The sequence below is a fragment of the Mytilus edulis genome, chromosome 14 (genome assembly GCF_963676685.1).
Source record: "Mytilus edulis chromosome 14, xbMytEdul2.2, whole genome shotgun sequence".
Classification (NCBI taxonomy): domain Eukaryota; kingdom Metazoa; phylum Mollusca; class Bivalvia; order Mytilida; family Mytilidae; genus Mytilus; species Mytilus edulis.
Window position 1 is genome coordinate 40788468 of NC_092357.1, and position 24901 is coordinate 40813368.

At 30.9% G+C, this 24901-nt stretch overlaps 1 protein-coding gene across 2 annotated transcripts; it reads right to left on the reverse strand.

Moving 5' to 3' along the window:
- Nucleotides 1-3265: 3265 nt before the first annotated feature.
- On the reverse strand, nt 3266-17112 carry LOC139502399 (uncharacterized). 2 transcript variants are annotated; one of them, XM_071291842.1, is made up of 9 exons: nt 16915-17112; nt 9515-9608; nt 8694-8800; nt 7696-8013; nt 7099-7214; nt 6599-6803; nt 5703-5798; nt 5010-5066; nt 3266-4038 (listed from the first exon to the last, which is right to left on the reverse strand). In XM_071291842.1, coding segments are annotated over exons 2-9 (942 nt in total). In that variant the 5' UTR covers nt 9517-9608; nt 16915-17112; the 3' UTR covers nt 3266-3997. The 2 variants fall into 2 exon arrangements, with proteins under 2 accessions (XP_071147943.1, XP_071147944.1); XM_071291843.1 differs by lacking the exon at nt 9515-9608.
- Nucleotides 17113-24901: the final 7789 nt, after the last annotated feature.

The window sequence follows — 24901 nt, forward strand, 5'->3', positions numbered from 1 at the left end:
AGTTGGTTGACCGTTATGGAATAAACGTTTCACAAATGATATCGGATATGTTCCTTATGTCGTAACTTCAACCCCCTTCCCTTTCCTGAATGTGACCTACCGAATTAGACAATTTACCGGATTTGTTATCACAAACGCAATACGGCGGGTGACACATGTGGAGCACTTGAGATCACTCCAAGTTTTTGGTGGGGTTCGTCTTTTTTATTCTTTAGTTTTCTATGTTGTGTCATGTGTACTATTGTTTGTCTGTTTGTATTTTTTCATTTTTAGCCATGGCGTTGTCAGTTTGTGTTAGATTTATGAGTTTGACTGTCCCTTTGGTATCTTTTGTCCCTCTTTTGTTCAATAGTTATAATTCGATTAAGCAAACGCCGATCCGGGTAAAAAATTAAAACTGTTGGAAACACATTAACTTTAAAAGCCTAATAGGAAAACAGGTAAACTCAATGCATTAACTGCGTTTGGAGTCAGTTCATGGCAATTCACTATTTCTACCGTCGTATAAAGCTGGTAAGATAAGAGGAGTTTGTCATGTAATAGTGTGTAGTAACAATAGGTTCGAGTATTACTGTATTTCATATTTATGTAGCCTGCTAAAGATTTGCATGGCTTAGTCTTGCTGTACATAAACATGATAAATACAATACTTATTTACTGATTTAAGTGCGGGTATTAGTTTATATAAAAAAAAATCATTAATTGATTTTTAAAGTGAGGCGAAAGATACATGAGGGACAATCAAACTCATTGATCGAAAATAAAATGACAACGACATGGCTGGAAAAGAAATAGACAAATAAACAAATAGCAGTACACAAGACACCACATAGGTTCCTGGCATCTCTAACATACTCTTTGACGTTTTCACCCTGTGTGTGAGCACTGTTGTAACATATAAATGAAGTGTTCATTTTCTGTACATTTACTGTCTATAAAGAGTTGAACTAATCAAAGCACTTTTTTTTTACCTCTAAACATAGCTTTTTTTATCCGTTTTGGCACCTCTTTTCATGTTGCTTTTTTGAAAATATAGACAATGCAATTTCCCATCGGAATTCCCTTTATGCCTAAAACTGTGCAATTTATTTTATGCAGTTTCTTAAAAAAATATATTCTTGAATGGAAAGCTGATATGCACTTCTATTATTTTCAAATGTCAAACTATAGGGCTGTGCGGCATATTTTCAACATTTATATGCCCCGATTTTCTAAGAGTTTACAATTTTATTCTGTACTACTACTACCTTCTTTCTAGGCCCTCTGAAAAGTCAAGGCGGCCGTTGTATATGTTTATTTGTACTGGTAACATTCCAAAATTGTCGCTACAAGATAAAGAGATCATATTTGGGAACCAGTATGTAAATGAAACAAAATATCTGTGAATAAGAAAAAGAAGCGTAGTTTGTGAAACATCTGTTTTCATCATATTCATAAACAAATGATAAAATGCAACCTTCAGAGATTGAAATGTTGTAGATATATGTTTTTGTGTTCTGTTTAATTGTTCCTTTTGAAATTGTTACACGATGATGACTGCTGTACCCATATTTTGAATATTTTATGTATTATGTCTGTTTAGTTCACGCATCATTGTAAATATAACGGAATTTGAAGAGACTGTCAACAAAATGAAAGGTTGAGACAGCTTTTTTATTCTTTTTGTTTTTTGATAAGAGCATGTTGTATCTTGACGAAATGAGCCTTTTATACAAATTTCTTCGATAATAGTTATCAAATATAAATTAATACGCCAGATGCGCGTTTCGTGTACATAAGACTTATCAGTGACGCTCTAATAAAAAAAAATATAAAGCCAAAAAAGAACAAACTTGAAGAGCATTGAGGACCCAAAATTCCAAAGTGTTGTGCCAAATACGGATAAGAAAATCCTTAGTTTTTCCAAAAATTCGAAGTTTTGTAACAGGAAATTTATAAAAATGACCATATAGTTGATATTCATGTCAACACCAAAGTGATGACTACTGAGTTGTTGATACCCTCGAGGACGAAACGTCCACCAGCAGTGGCATCGAACCAGTGGTGTAAATAGTTATCAAATGTACCAGGATTATAATTTTACACTTTAAATCCTTTTGTATTGTTTCGTTTATTTTTCAAATTGTCAAAAAGTATGCAAATGATATCTGTATTTTTAGATATTCAAATTAAAAAAAAAAATTCTAAACGTCTTTTAAACGATGTTCCTGAACAAAATCTATTTTGTGTAAATAACGGCATATGTTTTTTTTTTCTCGCTTCATTTTTGTATTCGAAGAAGAACGCTTTAATATATCTCTTTATTGTTAAGCACATCATTTGGTTGTTTTACTCGTAACTACATCATTTTAAATATTGCTGAAATAAAAATGTCATTGTATCTAATTCTTATTTCTAATCTGTTCGAAAATTTCTGAAAATCTTTCAAAATTGCATATCTATTCTTAATTAGACTTAATAAACCGATCCGCTAATCTGGAAAGCTTAATTAATCGTTTAAGCCGAAATTTTTGTTTTAGTTTATTGAAAACATGTTGAATTGCATAGAGTTGCCATACATTGATGATGTCATAACTTGGGTTCTAGGAGGGGTCTGTCTCAATCTACGAAAAACCTTGTAAATGCCAACATTACTAATTCTATAGTTTTTTGTAATTTGGTAATTATTGAGAGCCTATGCCTAGATATTTCTTTTCTTGTTCACATGTGTGCCAATACTTATACGTCAAAATACTGTGATGAGATATGTTAATATACAAATTTCCAGTATCTAAGGCTATGTGAGTCTCATTTCCTTAGCTTATATTTTCGTGGTTGAGACAGATTTTTTGTTCTTTTTTTATTTTGATAAGAGCATGTTGTACAAAAAACGATAATATTTACTATTATACAATATTTAAATTTCCGGTTGATTATGTCCGCGTAACAATGAAGCTGTCCTTAAACTAATTTAGCATTTTGATTTATTGTCTTCTTCATTCTCTATACTTTCTACTTCTTTTACGTATTTTCCTTCTTGCATTTTTAATTTTTGATTTATTTTGAAAATCAGCACTGCCATATTCTTAACTTTTCATCTAAATCAATAAATTTTCTTTGTAATTCATTTCATGTTTAATTTATTTGCCTTTGTTTATTTTTACACGTTGACTAGGTCAAAGAAAACAAACACATTGCAATCAAGCACTTAATATCTATGTTATGGAAGTTATGTTTTGCTTCTAGAATCGCTAACAATAAAACATACAACTAACACGGTTTAATATACTTGTTTTAATCTAAATAAAAACATAACAGTCAAAACAAACAGAACCTGTGATACAAATAATTGATTAATTATTAATCTGATATGTTGTTGAAATAAAAGGAAACTAATGTACAAGATTATAAACATGCACACGGAAATTAAAAGAAAATGTTATTCAATCTACAGTCGTTATTCAAGTACTATTGAACCCTTCTTCATATAAGTGCTATATTTATAAATCAAATATACATTTAATTAATTGTATCTATTCTTAATAAGAGTTTATAATCTATCCGCTAATATGTACATCGATGTCCAGATATAGTATATCATGTGATACTGTTTCATCTCAAAATTTCTTGTATAGGTTTACTTTTTTATTATATTTATACTTCCAAGATCCAAGATGTCAAGCCTTCTTAGGTGTGCAAAGTTCGAAGAGCCAATGCACATTGTTGTTATATAGTTCAATAATATGTGTATATCATATGTTGTTGTAACCACATATGATACACACATATGTAAAAATTTAAAAGGCACAATTTTTTGCCAATACTCATAGCAGCAAAAAAAACTAATTAAGTATACGCTATAAAAAAGCCAAACGGAAACATTGTTTTTATGTTTAGCTTTATACTACAAAGTCAATGTTTATAGTGACAAATATATGATTATATGTGAAAAATCTGTTTATAGGGAAACACAGCTATATTTTCCGAAACAGTAAGAATAAACAATAGACACTACTTTTCATTTTACTCTTTTGCCAGTCTTTCTTCTTTGTTGTTTATCTGAAGAAAACATAAGTTTGTCAAATGCATTGAGTGAAAAGCAAACAATAAGAAATAACGACTGTTATTTTATTGTTTTATTAAGGTCTAAAATAATCAAAATTAAATAACATTTTTGTCGATTGACTAAGTAATCCATGTTTTCTCAAATATAAGTCATGCAATTGACAATGTTTTGATATGGTTATTTATTCTAAATTAATAATCAAGACAACAATGATTGAGAAGGAAATGCGTTTTGAATGTACCTTAGTAAGGAATATATATCATTTTGGTACATAAAAAAAAAGACTTATTTTTAAAATTGTATTTGTTTTCAAACGTGACTTACTACGAACAAGACAAAGAATGCTTTCACTTTATAGATATATTGAGGCAGTCCAGTTCCCGAGGTAGAAGTATGCATAATATTCTATACTTTACCGACAATCGTTTATACCTGTTTGTATTTGCTTTCTCTTTTTTACACATACATATATATATATATAGTACATGTATGTACAGTTTCATAATATGCTGTTTGATTACTTTCATTCCTGGAAGGGAGGGGTCATGCTATTGTATTGTACCGTAGGTGTTTTAAGATTTTGATTCCAGTTTTAACACAGTTTGCCACTGTCCTTCAAGTTTTTATCAGCGTAGGATTACACAATCAGGGTTTCATTCTAAGAAACATATTTGTTCTTTTGAAAACATTGTGAACTGCTGCTAATCAAAATAGAACTCAAGCACAATAAAACTGAAATAACTTTCAAATTGTAATATTACTGCTTGATAATAACATTTTGTTTTAAATGTAGAATTTTGACACTGTAGTCAAAGCGTATTTATCAAGTCAAACAGAAAAAATTCTGAACATTAGACATTTCGTCATATACGCTGTACTTAAAATTGCTAGGGTTGGATAATGTCTGTCGTGCATGGATATAAATATATGTTATTAACATTTGATTCATACGGTTCCTAAATACCTAAATGAGGTAAAGCATATTCTTCCATATGCGATCTTTCGGGATAACAATGTCGTCCTGTAACGAAAAGAAAAACTGTAAATGATATTGACATTTCATAGTATGTTTCAAGTTGTAGGGATTGCACATACGATGTGAAATCATAAAAGTTGCTTAAGATTTTGTTGTTGTTGTTAACATCTTATTTTTGGAATGGTGTCTATTTTGACCAATTCAAGGAGATATTGTGAAGCTTGTTTTATATGTCCTATTTGGTGGTTCATATTCCTTTATGTGTTACAATCGTTACTTAGATTTTAGTTGAAATTAATGGATGAACTGAGCACAATCATTGGTAGAACCAAATGCGTGGAAAAGGAGATATACATGTACGTACCATGCTATCATCGAACAGTAAAAGATGGAAACAGATTATACCAAATAAGCATGAAATCATATCTTACCAATACTATTGTTTTGTATGTCATTTTTGCAATAAGTAAATTATGAACCGTATATGACTTGACTTATTTAAATCCGATCCAAATAACAACAACCAATCTTATAGTATGTTTACATTTTTAGGAGGTATATATTTATATATGTATATATATATATACAAATAAAGTCATCAATCATAAAGCTATTGATATTAACTCATAAATAGATAGTTAAACAAAACTTTATCAATAAATTTCTAGCGGACTTTCTTACTTGCATTTTTTAAGCCAACGCGCGCAGCTATTACAAAGACAATGCCAGTTACTGAAAGTATCACAACTAAAACTGAATCCTTCATCGTTGGGTTTACTGAAAAAAAATAATTTCAACAGTTCATTGACAACCATTTTCAATAAAAAAAAGCTTAAAATGTTGATTTCTCTTCGACAAGATACAATATTATTTTGATACACATCAATTTGGTAGTTCAGTTAATGTCAAAATGTTCACTTTTGTTTTACTGCATATCATATAGAAAGATCGCTTAAATGAAGTAAACAAAAATTAAATACTAAATAAATATGAAAACGTTACGTTTTCGTAAGATAGAAAAACAGACACAATAGATAACAAGGTTGTGATTTCGGAGCTAAATCAATTAAGAGTTCATTGATAAGATGACATATTCTTAACCAAACTAGCATAAAATCATGCTCCATCAAGGTTCTTGTTTACATTTTCACATGATCTTTAAATCTGCGTTCCTATACCGTTTGGCTAACTGTTAAAATGTTGGTTTAAACAGGGTTTGTTTTTCCATTTTTATTGTTTTTCATTAGTTATCTGAATGCATAGAACTTGTCATTTCTTGTTCTCCCTTTCTTTAAAGCTATCAAATAAACTTCATTATCACTGAACTAGTATATATTTGTTTAGGGGCCGGCTGAAGGACGCCTCCGGGTGTGACATTGAAGACCTGTTGGTGACCTTCTGATGTTTTTTTCTATGGTCGGGTTGTTGTCTATATGGCACATTCCCCATTTCCATTCTCAATTTTATAAAGTATTTTAACAATATCCCTCAATAGTGATGTCAAACGTCCCAAAGTGTTATTTTATTTGGGCGGACATGATAATGAATTAGATATTTATCCATATTCAAGCACCTACCTTTGCCATCGAAACTATCGTTTATAATCTTATTACAAGTTACGTTTAGCTCATAATCATATAGGAATGTTCCTATCCTACAATTAATGATGAGCAAACCGGGACAACTAGCTGGTGTTAATACGATTGTAACTGTAATGATGGCAATGTAGAATAGTCCTTTTAGGATTGCAGTTGTTGTCATATACGATGAAATATCTTCGTCCTGCAGCAACCAAGTTAACAATATAAGATTACAAACTAATTAAATGTATTGTATCAACAAGAAAATCAAATAAATTCTAGAAGTAGCATGAAGTTAAATAAATACATTATTGTGGTAAAAAAATAAATTCAAACGGTATTTTTTACGATTGCCTCTTAAACCAATCATATTTGACATTACCAACTATGATACATCTTCAGCAATATTCCTAAGCTTTGAAACATTCCTTCATGTTTTCAATTAAAAAGAGACAATAAATTTACCGATGAAAAAAAAGCCTATGAAAATTACGTACGTTCATTGCAGCTGAACATGTTGGTCGTGGATACACATTTCCAGTAGAGAAATTAACAACTAAAGTGTTGGTTTCGTTAGTAGTTGTATTCTCATTATACGGTATTGATGGGTGGTCTGCACAAACAAAAGTTATCATAAGTATACACACCTTGTACCATCTTTAAGTATATGTCAAATTAAAAAAACAAAGGATATTTGATTACGATATATTAACAAATGATTAATAGAGCTGTTATCTATTGAAGCAATCTAAAAGACACATTGTAAAAACTATATTGACACATAGACAAGCAATGCTAATTATACGACTAAAAGTTTAACAGATAATTATAAGTCGGCTGTCAGTTACCCATAGCAAATTGTATCAATACTATATAGCATAGAACAAAAACCAAAGACCAATCTATTTAATCCAAAAGATTTAATTTAATGATATTTTATCAAAGTGTGTTTTAGCCATTAACGAAAACAAACTGTGGCCCTACCTTTATTTTGCCAAATTGTGTTTTATAAACTTCTGATAGACAAAAAAGAGAAAAGTTATGTTGATTTCAATACATGTAAGTGAATACTAAGAGGTTAGGTGTTGACTTACATTCAAATTTGTCTTCTGTTAAATTAAGCATTTTCACAAAGGTGGACGATCCATAAATACACTCATACGGGACATTTATGTCCATGATATCAAAATCATGTATGATTAAGATTGAAGTTTTATTTTCTTTCATGAATTTTTCAGAATATTTTGCAGGATCAATAGAAAATCCGTTCATTGTCAGTAAATGTAGATCATTGCCTCCAAGCCACCTTCGAGATTGCATATTATTGCAGCAATTCTGCGGGAGTGTGCACTTTAATATGACGTCTTTGCCAAACACAGATGGTAAGGTTTCAAGTTCCCATACAATTATAGCTAAAAGAAAACAAATATATTTATCTAAACTTGTATCACCGTAAGTACATTTAAAAACTTATTGACATAACATTGATGCAAAATGTGATATTAATAATGCCAGTAGCAACATACTAACTCATGTACTGATGATACCAACGCTGATTAAAAGCGCAACCGTATAGGCAGCTATACATCGCTCGAAAATGATTTGAACGATTTTTAAATATGATGCGTCCTGAAACGTTTTTTCTTCTTCTTAAGAATATGAAGCAGACTAAAAGTTATAATTCATTTTCTTTAAGAACTACTTATCAACCATATTAGTACGCATGAATCATTAACAACATCGTATAAATGGCTGGATACTTATAATATATAAGTAGCTAAATAAATGGTAATAATGGGACATATGCATAAATCATTTGTTTTCAATTTATTCAAATAAGATGAATCTATAAATTGTAACTGTATCATATGCATTCAGCTTAGTTTATTTCAAAACTATCAAGTCAATAAATTAACACTATACTCCAACAAAAAAATTGATAAATAATTGTTGACCAAACAAGCAACCTATGTAATTGAAAAACTGTAAATATTTCTTAATTTACATTATCGTGTACCACCATTAATTTTATTTTCTGATAGTTAGTCGTTTTTCTTATTATTCATTTTAATCGAACGTAATGAAGACATACCTTTTATAAATGAGAAAAACAGTGGTAATATTATCAAAAATGTGACGAACGTGATGGGTATCTTCATTGTCTGTTTCAAGTTATCTTGTACTTCAAACTGTGATCGCCTACAATCATTACAATATCAATGTATCATTGCAATAAAGTGAAGTAACACATTATTCATGTTATTATATTTTTTTTATTAAATGCAGAAAATAGAAGAAAATAGAGAAACAAATCATTCTGGTTATTATCATTTTAGGATACAAAAATACCTCATGTTATTTCCAAAGAAAATTCTCACATGAAACACATGCCGGAAGGTTTTTGACATATATCAATCGATTATATTTTTTAATTATTTTTAATTTGTTTGCCTCGTTGGAGCTGTTTTGATACGTTCTTGTACTAATCTAAATCAAATTTAAGCTGTGTTTTATAAAAAAAAATCATCTATGGAATACAAATTACATAAACCATTACCCAATGATTAAAATAACACATTTCACCTGTTTACGTTAAATAACTCGTATGGAATATATGTCGATTGTAAATGATCAATATAGTTGTCTGATTGGCAAGTGTACAATATCTCTTTATTTCAATACAAAACTTACCGTAACGTTTAATTATAAACATGACGGATTTTGGTTTGAATGTTACTTTTTTGCGATATAAATAGAATTTGATTATTTCAAAGGGTTTTAAATTTATCATTTGCCTGACGGAAGAGATAATTGGAATTCAAATGTAGATATATATTTATACAAGTTAAAGAATTTGTACAAAACAAATTATCTTTATTTACATTCTACATATAGATATGACGTACTAATTACATATTTAGCTAGTTCAATTTCGGTTTACAATCTCACTACTGGTTTGAACATCACTGGTCGTATCCATCAGCAAACAAAATCAACATATCGTGGGCTAAATATATATTTACATATATTAAAAGCTTTGTCATCGCATAATGACCATGTTTACTGCTGTATTATTTAGAGCGTAGTAATAACAAGGGTATTTAAATCAACATTGACATCGTAATATGCATTTTAAATGAATACGAATGAATGTATAAATGAATATTATGATACTATATACGTTATGCGCTGGTGTATGTCAACCTTTTCAATAATTATCTACACCTACAGCTGAGCACGACTACGACAGGTCAGATGTGAGGGGTTGTCTCAAAAATAAAAAAAATAAAAATAATACTATACATCACTAAGAGATTTAATGCTTGAAATTTATTTCATTGACAATGATATAACTTTCCAACAGAGTAAGTTGGCATGGATTTTTAAATTGAGAAGGAAAAATCAAAGATCAACTGTACGGTGAAAAAAACAGATAAAAAACCCAAAAATAACCAGCGATCTCTGATCGACTAAAAAAGAATCAAATAAGAAGGCAAAGCATAAAGTCAAAATATCATATCATTAACTAAAATTTCCACCGTGAGAAGGCCGTACACAGTATCAAGAGTAACGGTTCAGGCGTGTACAAAACATGCGACGGACTTTCACTAATCTAATAAGATAATAATATAAAAAAAACTCCCTTATGTATGGTCATAGACGAAATTTAAAAAGAATCATTAGTACGAAAAAAAAAATAATAAAATTGGAAAAGATTTGTCAAGGAAAAACAACCCAGCGATACAATTTCTGACCCGTTGACAACAAATTAAAGGACAATGAGCAATGACAGTGTTGCCATGGTGTTGTCAGTTTGTGTTAGATTTATGAGTTTGACTGTCCCTTTGGTATCTTTCGTCCCTTTTTTTATATAAAACCAATGATACTTGAAAACACGGACCCATTAAACTCCATTGCTCAGCACTTCCCGCTTCTCGCAAGAAAATCAGAGGGTACTTTCGAGAACTGGGGAATGGCTCTAAGATAAGAAGGAAAACGTCTGTTGTTTTTTTGAAACACGGTCACGATCGTTTAAAAAAAGTCTCGACCGTGTTTACAAGTGTAACAGAAAACTTTTAAAGATACATATTTATTCTTATTGGCATGCGGCATAATCATAAAATTGAAGGGAACACTGATCAGGATGTGGAATGATTGCAGTAATTTTTTTAATCAATTCAACGTGATATGTCGTGTAAATACATATAATAGGGATATCGTATGATAGAGAAATATTTTTATTTGCTTTTTATATATTGAATATCTCCTGTAGCTATATATAACTGCCAAACCAAATTTATATATCGTAATGATAATCAGACGTTTTTGTCTTTCAGACGACCCCTCCATTTTACCTGTAAACTCTAGGTGTCATTAGTCGGTGTCGGACGTTGTTGTAAAGGTCTAATAGAACACAACTATATGATAGGCAGTTTTTTGAAAAATATCACATCTTTATATCTGAATGCTCAGTAGTTATTTTAGGTACTAAAAATCTATTACACGTTTGTGCTAATGGTCCAAAATATCTACAGAATGCTTATCACAACGTAAATATTGTGTGTGTCAGACGCATAATAATCTTTACCGTGCCATTTTGCGGTCTTGAGGAGCAGTTGAAATTCGCGAAAATTTGCTTGAATTTTCTACGATGATTCACAGTTACCGAATTCACTCTGATATAAGGACCAAAAGGCCTTGTGAAAAAAATAGTATTCACAAGCGTTAAATCTAGAAATAGATAGATTAATGTTGACATTCTTTCCCTTTTAATAACTAAACACGCATGCTAATCCATCTCTAGCTAAGGGTTTGAATTGATTGTCACATCAATAGGGATTCAATGAGGTCGAATTTCGTCTTGCAAGTGAATAATTCATCATTGATGTTTCTTAGTTTAGTGACATGATTGAATCATACTGGCTGATAAAAGCGAATAATCATTTACACTTTCAATAATAATTGAACAAAAACAAAATCACATTTTAGATGATTTATATTTTTTATAATCTTCTATAACATTTTTATGTCTTTAAAAAAAACGCCTGTTCGCATTGATCAGTGCATACACTCTATATCAGTATAAATGTTTGAAGCAGGTTTATATAAAAAAAGAGAGACTCATGCATGACACTTGATAAAAATCCAAATAATTTACGAAGTTGAAGAGCACTAAGTGGCACTCATAGTGACAATTATAATAATTTAAATGTTCCACGAAAAATTTGATTTTCATATTTTCATATGAACGAATATTACGAGACAAAAAAAATGAGCAGTTACAATTAATGAATATTGTCTCTAAAAAATAAATGTTTGTTTACGATTAAACATAACATAGAGATGCTACACAGTGCAAACGATTATCATTTATGCTAAGATATAACTATAGCACAAAGGAGATTATCATTGGCCCTATGGTAAGTGTTAATAATGTAACAAGAGAAAGATTATCTTGAGTTTGCAGAATCAATGTATAAAACCCTTCTCTTGTGATGCGTCATGAAGGGTTAAATTTCTATTTGTAGTGTGCGGTCGAACAATAATGAACCCGATGTTTTTTTTCTTTCTAGCATGTGACTACAAGTAAGTTCAAGACTTTTATTATAAGAGCATACATGTATAACATAATTGATTTACTGTAATCTACAACTGTACAAAATTGTGTTTCCAATTCAGTACATCATATATAAAAAAAAAGTCAAATAACAAAAAAACACTGTATTTAGAGGAAAATCAATTCGGAAAGTTCATAATCACATGGCAAAATCAAATAACAAAACGCATTAAAACGAATGGACAAGAACTGTCATATTCCTGACCTGGTACAGGCATTTTAAAATGTAGAAAATGGTGGATTAAACCTGGTTCTATAGCGCTAACCTTCTCACTTTAATGACAGTTTCATCAAATTCCGTTATATTTACATTGATTCGTTAAATAAACAGACACAATACATAAAATAGTCAAAATATGGGTACATCAGTCATCATCGTATAACAATTTTAAAAGGGACAATTTAACAGAACACAAAAACATCTACTATCTACGAACACATTCATTGATTTGAGTGTCTGACGTCAGAAAATTTAATACGTCACATAAATTTGTCGTTCAATGTGCAAACAAACAATTAAAAAAATTAACATAGGCAATGTTAGCATAAAGGGTTAAAAATGAAAAGTGTAAGAATAAATTTCAGAAATAGACCGAGATTTAAATTAGTCAAAAAGTTATATATAGAATTTATAAGAATCCACAAATAGTTAATTCCACTACGCGATTGAATGATTTTGACATTTGTGGTTCAACGTATATTGTAATTCATAATAGAAATATATCATAATGACATATAATAGAACAATATCATACTGACGGGATCTTTTAAAGTACAGAGTCAAGTTATAAGAACAACAGAAATACCATAAGTCGCATATACAAAACAAACCACAAAAAAAAAATGAAAGCCAATACAAAGACAATGACGAGATGTATAAGTACCGAGCCACGTCAAACGGATATCACATAAAACCATTCAACAGTAAAAGTAATATTAATAATAGAACAAAGACAAATGAAAGAACTACACATCACATTGTTGAGATGATAAACAACATCAGTACGCAGAATCTATACATCAAGACCATCAAGTATTATTTGAGAAGTTGAAACGGAATATTTATCAACAAGGTCTTGGTACCTTACGATGAACTTGTTTTTAGAAAAAGGACGAGACGTTCTTTGAAATACCCCTGGTTCATCAACTTTCTACTCAGACACTGATGACGTTTTACAAAGTCTGAGTTGGAGCTGCAAGCTCTTGAATATCGAAAAAGTTCGGAAATATATATCCCATGCATATGCAGGTGAAGTTGGTATATTGCAACTAAGGTGGGGGAAATGCCCAAATGAATCTGACGTTAAATGGGATGTAATTGCAAAAGCTTACTTTTGTTAAAGAGTATCATTAAAATAATCCTTCTGCATTCTTAATTTAATATCACCTATTTGAGATTGTTTACATTCAAATTTCATTGGTGCCAAATTTCAGATTATATATATATATATATATATATATAATCTGAAATTTGGCACCAATGATCTATTCAAGTCACAAGTTTAAGAATTAAAGTCATGATCATAACACATAAGGTACGTGTGAACCAATTGAAGGACAAATTTTGTCAGATTATTTAAGTCCCATAAGTCCGAAAATAGAACAAAGAATCATTTAACAGGTTAATATCTTTAGAACATTTGAAAGCATATATATTTAAAAGATATTAACCTATCTTTTTATATCTTTTATGGTTTGTGTGTTTGTTCGTGTCTCATTATACAAAGACAAAATGCGTAAAATACAATTTTAGAAAACACATGTTAATTTTGATATATAATGTATATCGATGACATCAGTTTGACATCACATTTGATGTTGAAAAACCATTTAATGTAAATTACCCTGTTCATTGATCAACAGAATAAACATAATTTAGAATAATATAAACATAAACAGATATGGTTTGATTGGTTGCCAATGAGACAACTATTTTACCAAAGTTCAAATGAATGGATTTTAATCAATTAAAAACAACCGCATGTTGTTACAAAACAATTTACGAAAAAAACATAAAAAGACAGATATTTACAAACAACAACCAATCTACAGGTTGAACACAAATAAGGAATGCGACTCTGTTAAACGAGTTTTATGCACAAACTTCCCTCAGCTGACAATGGTGTACAGCTCAAGACATGATCATACATTGTACATATATTGCTAGTGGTAATCAAGTGCTTATTTGAAGAGACATACTGAATTATTTCTCTGTGAACATTTTTTTTTGCAATTAAACATTACTAATGATAATCTAAAACATTAATGAAACAATTATAGAATAATTAAAATATTGACTACATTTTCCTTCAAAGAGGAATGCATGTACACCATGTATTACTGCTATGCAAATTGTTATTATACAATATAAATTTAGATAGAAGATAAAAACGGTATGCACTCATGGAACCTTTTCATTCAAAGATATACCTAGTCAGAAAACACCAAAACTTACGTAGAATTTTTGCTTGCTTGTGAGTTAAAATGTATTCTTAATTCTATATTTAATTCCGTGAAGCTTTAACACACACACTGTGTCAAAAATAAAAGTTATAAGTTGACACAAGGATCTTTTTATGCCAGACAAATGTGTAAAGAAAAGTAAGAATTATGACAAAAATGTGTAGTTCTGGAGAAAAAGGATTAAACTTCTGTTATATACTTCCATATTGCCCAAATGACATATTTTGATTAAAATTTATATAAGCTGACCACAATATATAATACACTGTAAATTTCAATTTCATACATACTTTATTTGGAAAGGGTCACTCCATTTTCTGCTTCAAGGTTTTTGGGAAGTTTTTATTGGCTTAATTACAGTGTTTTAAATGTCCGTCGATTCAATTTTAAAAGATTTTGTTTTAATTCACATTTCAACTGTTTCATTGTGTTTATAAACCAAACAAATTACAGAATAAATATTATTTGGTTGTTTATCAACCATTGATATTTAATCCAATTATAATTTCTTTCAAAGGATTGCTTATAAAAATAAGCGCATTTATTTAATAATTAGCATTCCTTCAATAATACTTATATGAATAGTTACTTTTTTCTCAGCCATAATTTAGACCAAATCTTATCAGCCTATAAAAGAAAAACGATATAAGAAATCCATAATACAAAACTAAGTCTTTCACATTTCTCAGTACATACATTTAATGTTAGATAACATACTTAAAATAGTGAAATAATTAAATCGCTTTTAGCAGTCAGTATGGTTCCATTTTGTCAATATAAGTTAGGAAACCTTCATTTGAAGGTGAACACGTTGACATCATTAAATCCATAATCCTGTGACCTTCAATTTGACTCCTAAGCTAGAGCTTGACTAGACAAAAACGTGTGTTCCGTTATTAAAAGGATCAAAATGTTAGCATTAAAAGTAGAACAATTTTAAATTATTTGATTGACTGCTTCGATCCACAAAAACTCATTCCTATATAGGTAAAAACGCTAAATTGATATATATTGTAAATCTAAACTATGAAATCAAACAGACTTAGACAAAATCAATTGCAAGAGTTCGCTATCTAATTATATCTATATGCATATTTATATCGCTAATATGATCGTCCGACAGTCTCTGTAGGTCAACTCGATGGAAAATTAGATGGCTTAATGACTAAAATACACACACTACGATATTACATTCACTGCATCATTGTGTATGAAAAGTCATCTTTCGGTCAACTTTTGTACAGCACAAACTATTATTATACGATTATCCGTATCCCAAGATAATACATTGTTACCTTTTGCATGTTTTGTCATAGGAAAGACAACCTCCAGTCTTTAGTTTTGAAAAAGGTGAACAAAAGATGATATGTGAAATCGTTCTATTTGAAAGATGGACAACATCGTCATGATCGTCTGTGATATTTTGTTTATATTGAAAGGTTGACGACAGACCATTTGTTACATTTTGATCTTATGGAAAGGTTAATGCCAGATTATCATTGATATTTTTTTTTTCATTTGGAAAGGTGAACGACAGATCAAGCGAGACATTTTATTCATGCAAAATGGTGAAATACAGGTCATCTAGGACATTTGGTTCATACAGAAAAGTTAACATGTTATTTAAGACATTTTGTTTAAAGTATAACCATATACGTTGACTAGTCTACTGTGTCAATATTTATATCTTGCCAACTATAGCTATATGTTACTTGTGATAACAAGTAAAAATCACTTACTTAACATACAATATTTTATATCTGGAGACGTTAATTAGTAGTGGGACATTTAAAGACGTATCGTATCTGAACGTCTACGTGTGTTACTGTGGTACATAAGTGTTTAAATATTACATGCATATGTGGTTTTCTATGTTAAATATCTTTCGGTCATTGATACCCATTGATACCCTCCTTTTGGTATATAATAGTTTTCAATTTATGAATACTTGTTCATATTTAAACACTCGATATTTAAACCATCATCATTCTCACTAATGAATTTTACGTTTCTGAACCCTTGTGTAGCCATGTGTAGAACAAAATGTTTGAAGTGCAATAATATCAAAACAGCAAAGGTTATGAATACTAGAGATGTGCAATATTTACATATATCCAGAGGAAAAGTCGTTAAGAAAATCTTGACTTCGTATCAAATAAAGCCATCCTTTTGGCAGACAATCTACAGACTTTAATACAGAGGTGTTTATTATAAAATCAAAAACATTACTCACTTCTTTGTCAAAGATGTTCCAGTGTGTAACGTTTAGAAAAAGTCTTTAACAACCTGTACATTCCACAAAACTTGTGTCGAGTCACTATAGTCGAGCGCACTCTAGACGGTGTACTTCAATTGGTCCGTATATCTATTTGTTGAAACCAACATTTGAATTTATAAACTTGTTGTACTGCATGCAATAACAAGGGTACATACTCCTTAAATAATAATGCAGATATAGTTGATGATTGGGACATGATTCATGGTAAGGAAACAGGAAAGAGAGGGCGAAAATAGGGAAAGGGTGGTGAACATTTTGATCTCTTTTTTATTCCTAATATTTGAACAAAAAATGATTGCAAGTATATATAGACACACATACTACATCAATTAGTATTTAGTTTTATTAAAAAACACAATTCAGATATGAACAATGAAAGAGATTACCCTTTCCTTATTCCCCCTCTCTTTTCTCGTTTTTCGATTACTATATATCTAAGGACACGTAAATATTCAATTAGATGCGTTTAGATACGTCAACGTATCAGATACGGATAAAATACGTGTTTAAATGTCCCACTTCTAATAGAACATTTGCATTAATCAAGTATTTGCTGGCGTATCCGTATTGACGTATCGTAACACACGTATATGAGGAAAGGATAAATTAAGTCAAGTTGGTCCCGATGAAAATATTCTCTAATGCATTTAAATTTAATTGAGATCGGGATTAAATCATTATTGTAAACAAATCTGTTTGATACGTATACGTCGATCCGTGCACGTATCCTGATACGTGAATAATTGCAAATGCTCTAATAGAGCATTTGCATTAATCAAGTATTTGCTAGCGTATCCGTATCGACGTATCGTATAACACGTATATAAGGAAAGAATAAATGAAGGCTAGTTGGTCCCGATGAAAATATTTTATAATGCATTAAATTTTAATTGAGATCGGGGTAAAGTCATTATTTTAAGCAAATCTGTTCGATACGTATACGTCGATCCGTGCACGTATCCTGATACGTGAATAATGCAAATGCTCTATTACTAATACTTCAAATATACACTGTTGAAAGCATCTGACATTGCACTACCAATGGAATTATATGAACTCTGAAGAAGGTACTGTATAACCATACAACACTGCTAGGTCTTCAACAAAGAGCAAAACCCATATCAAGCTGATGATTGCTCTGGCATGACAACATGTGAAAATATTCCGAGCTTACGCCTTGCAAATTGTATATTACTTATTTAAGACTTTTTAATAATTTGGATACTTATACGTTTAAGTATGCTGTAAATCAAATTTGAAATTTAAAGTCAAACTGATGAACATGAATTTGACAGCCAATGCCTTTTTAATGATCAATTTTAGCTACCAAATAATATAGCAAGTCAACATAAAAAGAGGATAAACATGTGTAAAAGAGGGGCCAAACATACCGGAGTGCCATTAAAACTCATAGATCGTAAATTAATTGACAACGCCATGTATAAAAAGTAAAAGACAAGCAGACATAAAATAGTATAAAAGACATAACATATAAAACTTAAGACTAAACAACACGCACCCACCTCAAAACAGGTAAGTTGTGTTCTTCTGAAACAAATTCCTTTCCTCAACGTTTTTAAACATGGTAAAGATAGGCAATAATAAATAATGATTGAACCATGTTCGAATATGTCTTCTATAAAACCCAAAATGTATAAAGGTTTCACTACTTTTCAAAAATAATATTGAATAGATAATGCACAGTGCAAACAATTATATTTTATACATGCCTCATACGTAGAAGTAATTAGATGTGACCCCTGTGGTAAGAGTCAGACACCTTACCACTTGACAAAAAGGTAAAAAAAAATCAGAATGTGAATATATATGTTCAAACTCTTTTAGGTCATTTTTTAGTAGCAATAAACAAAAAAACTATGTTAATTGGACATGCTTTGATACTATATATGCCCTTGAATTTTTACTAGATAACATTTTTGTTCGCTTTGGGGATTCCGTATATCGTCAGGTTATCGGAATTCCAATGGGGACTAACTGTGCACCACTTATTGCGGACCTCTTTTTGTATTGTTATGAGTTACAATTTATGACAAAAATAATCAAAGACCCATCAAAACAACAACTGATAAACAAATTTAATAATACTTTTAGATATTTGGATGATATTTTGGCTCTCAATAATGACGACTTCAGTATGTATATTAATGAAATTTATCCTGCTGAACTTACTTTAAATAAAGCTAATACTAACAATGACCACTGCCCTTTCCTCGATCTTGATATCTATATCACTAACGGAAAGCTGAATACTAAAATTTATGATAAAAGGGATGATTTTTCATTTCCTATTGTTAATTATCCGTTTTTAGATGGTGACGTTCCCTTGTCACCATCTTACGGTGTTTATATATCTCAACTTGTACGATTCGCTCGTGTATGTAACAATGTTTTAGATTTTAACGAGAGAAATTTATGTATTACTGAAAAATTATTACACCAGGGTTTTCGATATCACAAACTAGTCAAAACATTTACTAAATTTTATCATCGGTATAAAGACATCATTCGTAAATATAGCTCAACATGCAGACTTCTTATACGTTCAGGTATTTCACATCCAATTTTTTATGGAAATATTCTTTATAAAGCACAAAGTTGTCAGTATTCACCTCAGAAACTTACAAAACCTTTGAATAGACTTATTAAGAAGGGATATAATTACGATACTGTTGTCAAGTCATTAAAGATTGCATATTTTGGCGTTAATATTGATTCACTGATTAGGTCTTTGCTTCGGAACTAAACACATTTATTCTAAAAACAGTTGTTGGCATGACACGGGTTATGTTCTTCACATATATGTTATGATGGTATGATACTAAACCCCTAACGGGAAGGATTGTGCCTGATGTTCATATGATGAAATCATAATCGTTCAGTCAGTTTAATTGAAGTCTGGAGCTGGCATGTCAGTTAACTGCTAGTAGTCTGTTGTTATTTATGTATTATTAACATTTTGTTTATTTTCTTTGGTTACATTTCCTGACATCAGACTCGGCCTTCTCTTGAACTGAATTTTAATGTGCGTATTGTTATGCGTTTACTTTTCTACATTGGTTAGAGGTATAGGGGGAGGGTTGAGATCTCACAAACATGTTTAACCCCGCCGCATTTTTGCGCCTGTCCCAAGTCAGGAGCCTCTGGCCTTTGTTAGTCTTGTATTATTTTAATTTTAGTTTCTTGTGTACAATTTGGAAATTAGTATGGCGTTCATTATCACTGAGCTAGTATATATTTGTTTAGGGGCCAGCTGAAGGACGCCTCAGGGTGCGGGAATTTCTCGCTACATTGAAGACCTGTTGATGACCTTCTGCTGTTCTTTTTTTATTTGGTCGGGTTGTTGTCTCTTTGACACATTCCCCATTTCCATTCTCAATTTTAATTGTAACTTAGTAGAAGTAATGTTAGGAAAACTCCCTATTATCTAATGCAGTACACTACGAAATGTAAGATTTCATTTACTAGTGTGTTGTCAAATAATAGTATTTTCAGTGATTTCCTAGGAAGTGACCTATAGTTAGTTCATGAGTTTTATATAACGCAATTAGAGCGAAATTAATAAAGTCATTTACAGCTGTAAACCATTTTATTGCATATCATTATTGTAACAAAGCAACAAAAAAAACCTTTTATAATTCTGAGGTAAAAATGAATGCAATATAAAATCATACTTTCATTATAGGCTATTATCAAATTTTCTTTCTGCGTCATAAGTGAACATTTATTTTACTTACCTCTTTCTTTATCTACATTGAAACTTCAATTGGATTATATATCAGATTATATCTTTTTAGGTCACTAGTTATTTATAAGTATAATTTAAAAGCGGGAAAGTTACACATGAATTTCTTAGGTAGAAAAATAAGATATTAGCAATATCCTTTAACTTTACTTTCCGCTAAATAGACGATGTTCTCTCACTGAATAATACGAAGTTTGATGAATATGTTGGACGCATCGAAGTAGAGATAAAAGACACAACATATACAGCTAAGTCTTCTTCACATCTTCACTTACATCTAGAAATTAACAATGAGGGTTTGTTGAAAGTATCCCAATTTTGAACTTTTCGTTTAAATGTAGAAACATACCAGCAGCGCCAGCATACGGAGTATATATCTCCAAATTGAAACAATATTCCGGGTTGATATTTCCTATCATGACGCCATCACGAGTTGGTAACTGTTATGTAATAGCCGTTTGATAGATGCGATCGGATATTTTCTACCTCAGGCATAGATTATCTTAGCTGTATTTGGCAAAACTTTTAGGAATGTTGGTCCTCAATGCTCTTCAACTTCGTACTTTATTTGGCCTATTTAACTTTTTTGATTCGAGCGTCACTGAGGAGTCTTTTGTAGACGAAACAAGGGTCTGGCGTATATACAAAATTTAGTCCTGGCATCTATGATGAGTTTGTTTCCTTATTTAGTAACTCCCGTTCCCTTTTCAAGAATGTGACCTACATTTTGTACCGAATAAGACTTATTACCAATATTGTAATAACATGAAAAACACGACGGGTGCCACATGTGGAGCAGGATATGCTTACCCTTCCGGAGCACATGTGATCATCCTTAGTTTTTGTGAAACAGATATTCCATAATGGTCAGCCAACTCATGTTGACGTCTGTGTTGCATAGTCTATATTTTTCTATGATGTATCTTGTGTACTATTATTTTTCTGTTCACCTTTTTCATTTTAGCCATTGCATTTCAGTTTATTATCGATCTATGAGTTTAACTCTTCCTCTGGTAACATTCACTCATATTTTGGAGTAAAATCATCCTGTTCAACTACGACATTCAACAATGAGAAAAAAAAACAACGTATTGTATAGTCGGCTATGAAAGGACTCGACATGAAAATACGTTAGCCAACAAAAAAAACTGAACTGCAGACTGACTTGGGAGATATGCATATCAATTGTGACGGGGTTAAATGTGTTTGTGATCGCTCATTCTTCCACATAAACTATAACAGTAGTAGTGCAGAAATTAAACATGAAGTTTACAGTTTTTGTAATGTTGTGGCTTTTATTATACACTTTAGCGTGCCACAGTTAGCATGCATTTTTTTCAGATAAGGGTTCTTATTACTTCTGGATATTTTTAAATAAATTATATTCTTGTTGTTTTCGGCTGTTAGCTCGTTGATGTCTGTATCTACTTGTGATCAAAAAATATAATGAGCAAATCCAAGAGCCGATTTAAACCCGACTTTGATTTCAATATATCAATTTACTTAACTTCAAAGTCTTTCAATTTTATCACAAACTATTCGTATAAAAACTCTGTTGGCTACATTTAAAAACATATGTTTTGGATTTTGATGGGCCTTGTTTCCGTTCTATGAGAAGGTGTTACATCTAAGATAAACTTGGGATACAACTTTGAGATACTCCCGCTCCTGTAACAACTGTTCTGTATTGTATTGATTGTCCTTGATTGGCATGAACAATATACAGACAATAGATATCTACAAAACTATAGGTGAGTTAAAGGGTTAATAAGTAAAATAACAAGAATACTGAAGTCAAAAAGAAAAGTCCCTTATCAAACTAACCACATTTAATTAGGTTAGGTTTTATAGTTGGAGGAAGCCAGAGTTCCCAGAGAAAACCACTGACTTTCGAAAGGAAAACTAACAATCAATTAAGATTGCAGTCGAGTGCATCCGTGCGGATGGAGTTCGAACTCACAACCTCAGAGTTGACGGGCTATTAATCAAAGAAGTAAATCTACCGAGGCTCAAGTTTATATCTTGCATTTTTAGAAGGATATGAGTTTATAAAAACCATATTGGTGCATGTCCTTTTATGTTATGTCTATTAAGGCTATACGAAATTCTCCTGTTCTGTTTTCTAACATTATCTGCTTTTGTTTTCTTGTATCTTGTGCAGAAAAATTGTTACCTTAATGTTATTACATATTCATATTTATAATCAGTTGTTTGTTTTTGTCGTCGACCACGACGCAGACAAAACTGTGATAGGGTTGTCAATTTCACTCTCCTATTTATAATACAAAATTTCGGTTTATTGTTTATTGTGATTTCTTAAACTTATAAATTAAACAAAAGTTTTATATTTTGACTTACGCAACACGCATAAATTTGATCATTTTAAATTTGTGTCTTTACTCCTCCCCCTTTCTCCAATGCATTCATATCTATTTCAAAATAGCAAATTCAACGGTAGAGAGAGTATTAACTTATACGTGTTTAGTTTAAACATACAAAAAGGCAAATAAACTTTGTTTGCACGTGACAAAGGTATATTCTAAATGAAAGACAGTTTTAAAAAAGTCCTATCTTCGTAGAAAAAGAGTTTCTTTTTTTAAACTAAGTTGTCAATATGGCGTGCCAAGTTCAATGACTATACGAAAATATGAGTTTACTGAAAGGACTTCTTCTAAAAAGGTTTTAAGATGATCACAGTTCAATAACACCAGACAGTTATCCCGTAAAGGATGGAGATTCATGAATTTCATCAAGGGTGTCACGAGCTGACAGACCAAATGACATGTAGAAGATTTGCAGGTATCATTGTTTGATTTTTACTCTTTGAAGCATTGACAGCTGTCACGGAAGATAAGAGATCTACATGGTCTACCTGTTAAAAACAGTTTTCAAGGTGACATGAAAATTTTTTCAAGGCGAGATACATACTGTACGGTATCAAATAACGCAGAATGTGTACCATGAATATAAATGTCTTCACCGTTAATGTCAACGTATGAAAATTGACAGTCAAATAGCAATGCTGAACTAGTTAAGATGTCTATAAAACCAATACATTGCCATAAAAGGTGAACTAGATCGATTAGGGTTTAAGGAAAATAAATATATTTTTTTTGGATCGTGTTGCATTGCCATAAAGATGAGTGCCAAATTTTGCATCAACGACAAACAAAGGTAAGAGAAACATCGATTCTAATTTGCTTACAATGAATGCAAAGACCACCTCTGAATTTACCACCAATCTCAGTTTTGGACAAATCAAAACACAACATTTGATAGTGTTTTCATATCAAGAGTAATGCTTCAATAACTAACAATCATAAATTGAATTATTGAAATTAAATTTGAATAAACTTGTTTCCAAGTGTAAACATATACGGCTTTTCATTAACATGATTAAGGAGACTTCAATTTCCATACTTTAAGTTAGGGAATCTATCAGAATGGATCCACTTCTTCAAAATAATGTAGACAAAAAGTAAAATTACAAACATACTGAACTCCGAGTAAAATTCTAAAAGGAAAATCCCTTATCAAATGGCAATATTAAAAGCTCAAACACATCAAACGAATGGATAACAACTGTTATATTCCTGGGCTGGTACAGACATTTTCTTATGCAGAAAATGGTGAATAAAACCTGGTATTAAATCTAGCTAAAAGCTTTCTCAAAAAATCACTTGAATATAATAAACAGAAGGTGCCGGTCAATTGGTCAATCAATTTCATTCAGTTAATCAGGGCCAAACATATTTTCACTGTAAATCAATTTTTTCCAAGTGACTCGTTAAATCGTCAGGATGTTTTGATCAATTTTATCCGAAGAGATACAGAGTGTCCATAAGTGAGTTATTTCCTTTTTGTATTTGACATCATTGATATATGAATGTAACCTATGAACCGTAAGTGAAGTGATATTGACCTAAGGTATCTTGATTTGGAGATCTTGTTAAAAAAGTGTCGAGGTCAAAAAGGTCAAGGTCATATTTTAAATTTTAGATTTTTCACACTTTTTTTATAAACCGTGCTAGATATTGACAACAATTTATTATCAATTGGTAGCCTTTCTACCTGCCACTAGGTTTAAAGGACAATAACTTTTTGCTGATTTCCACCTTTGATCGTATTGTTAGCATATATTTCTTATCAAAGGTACAGTCATTTTAATGAACAAAAGGA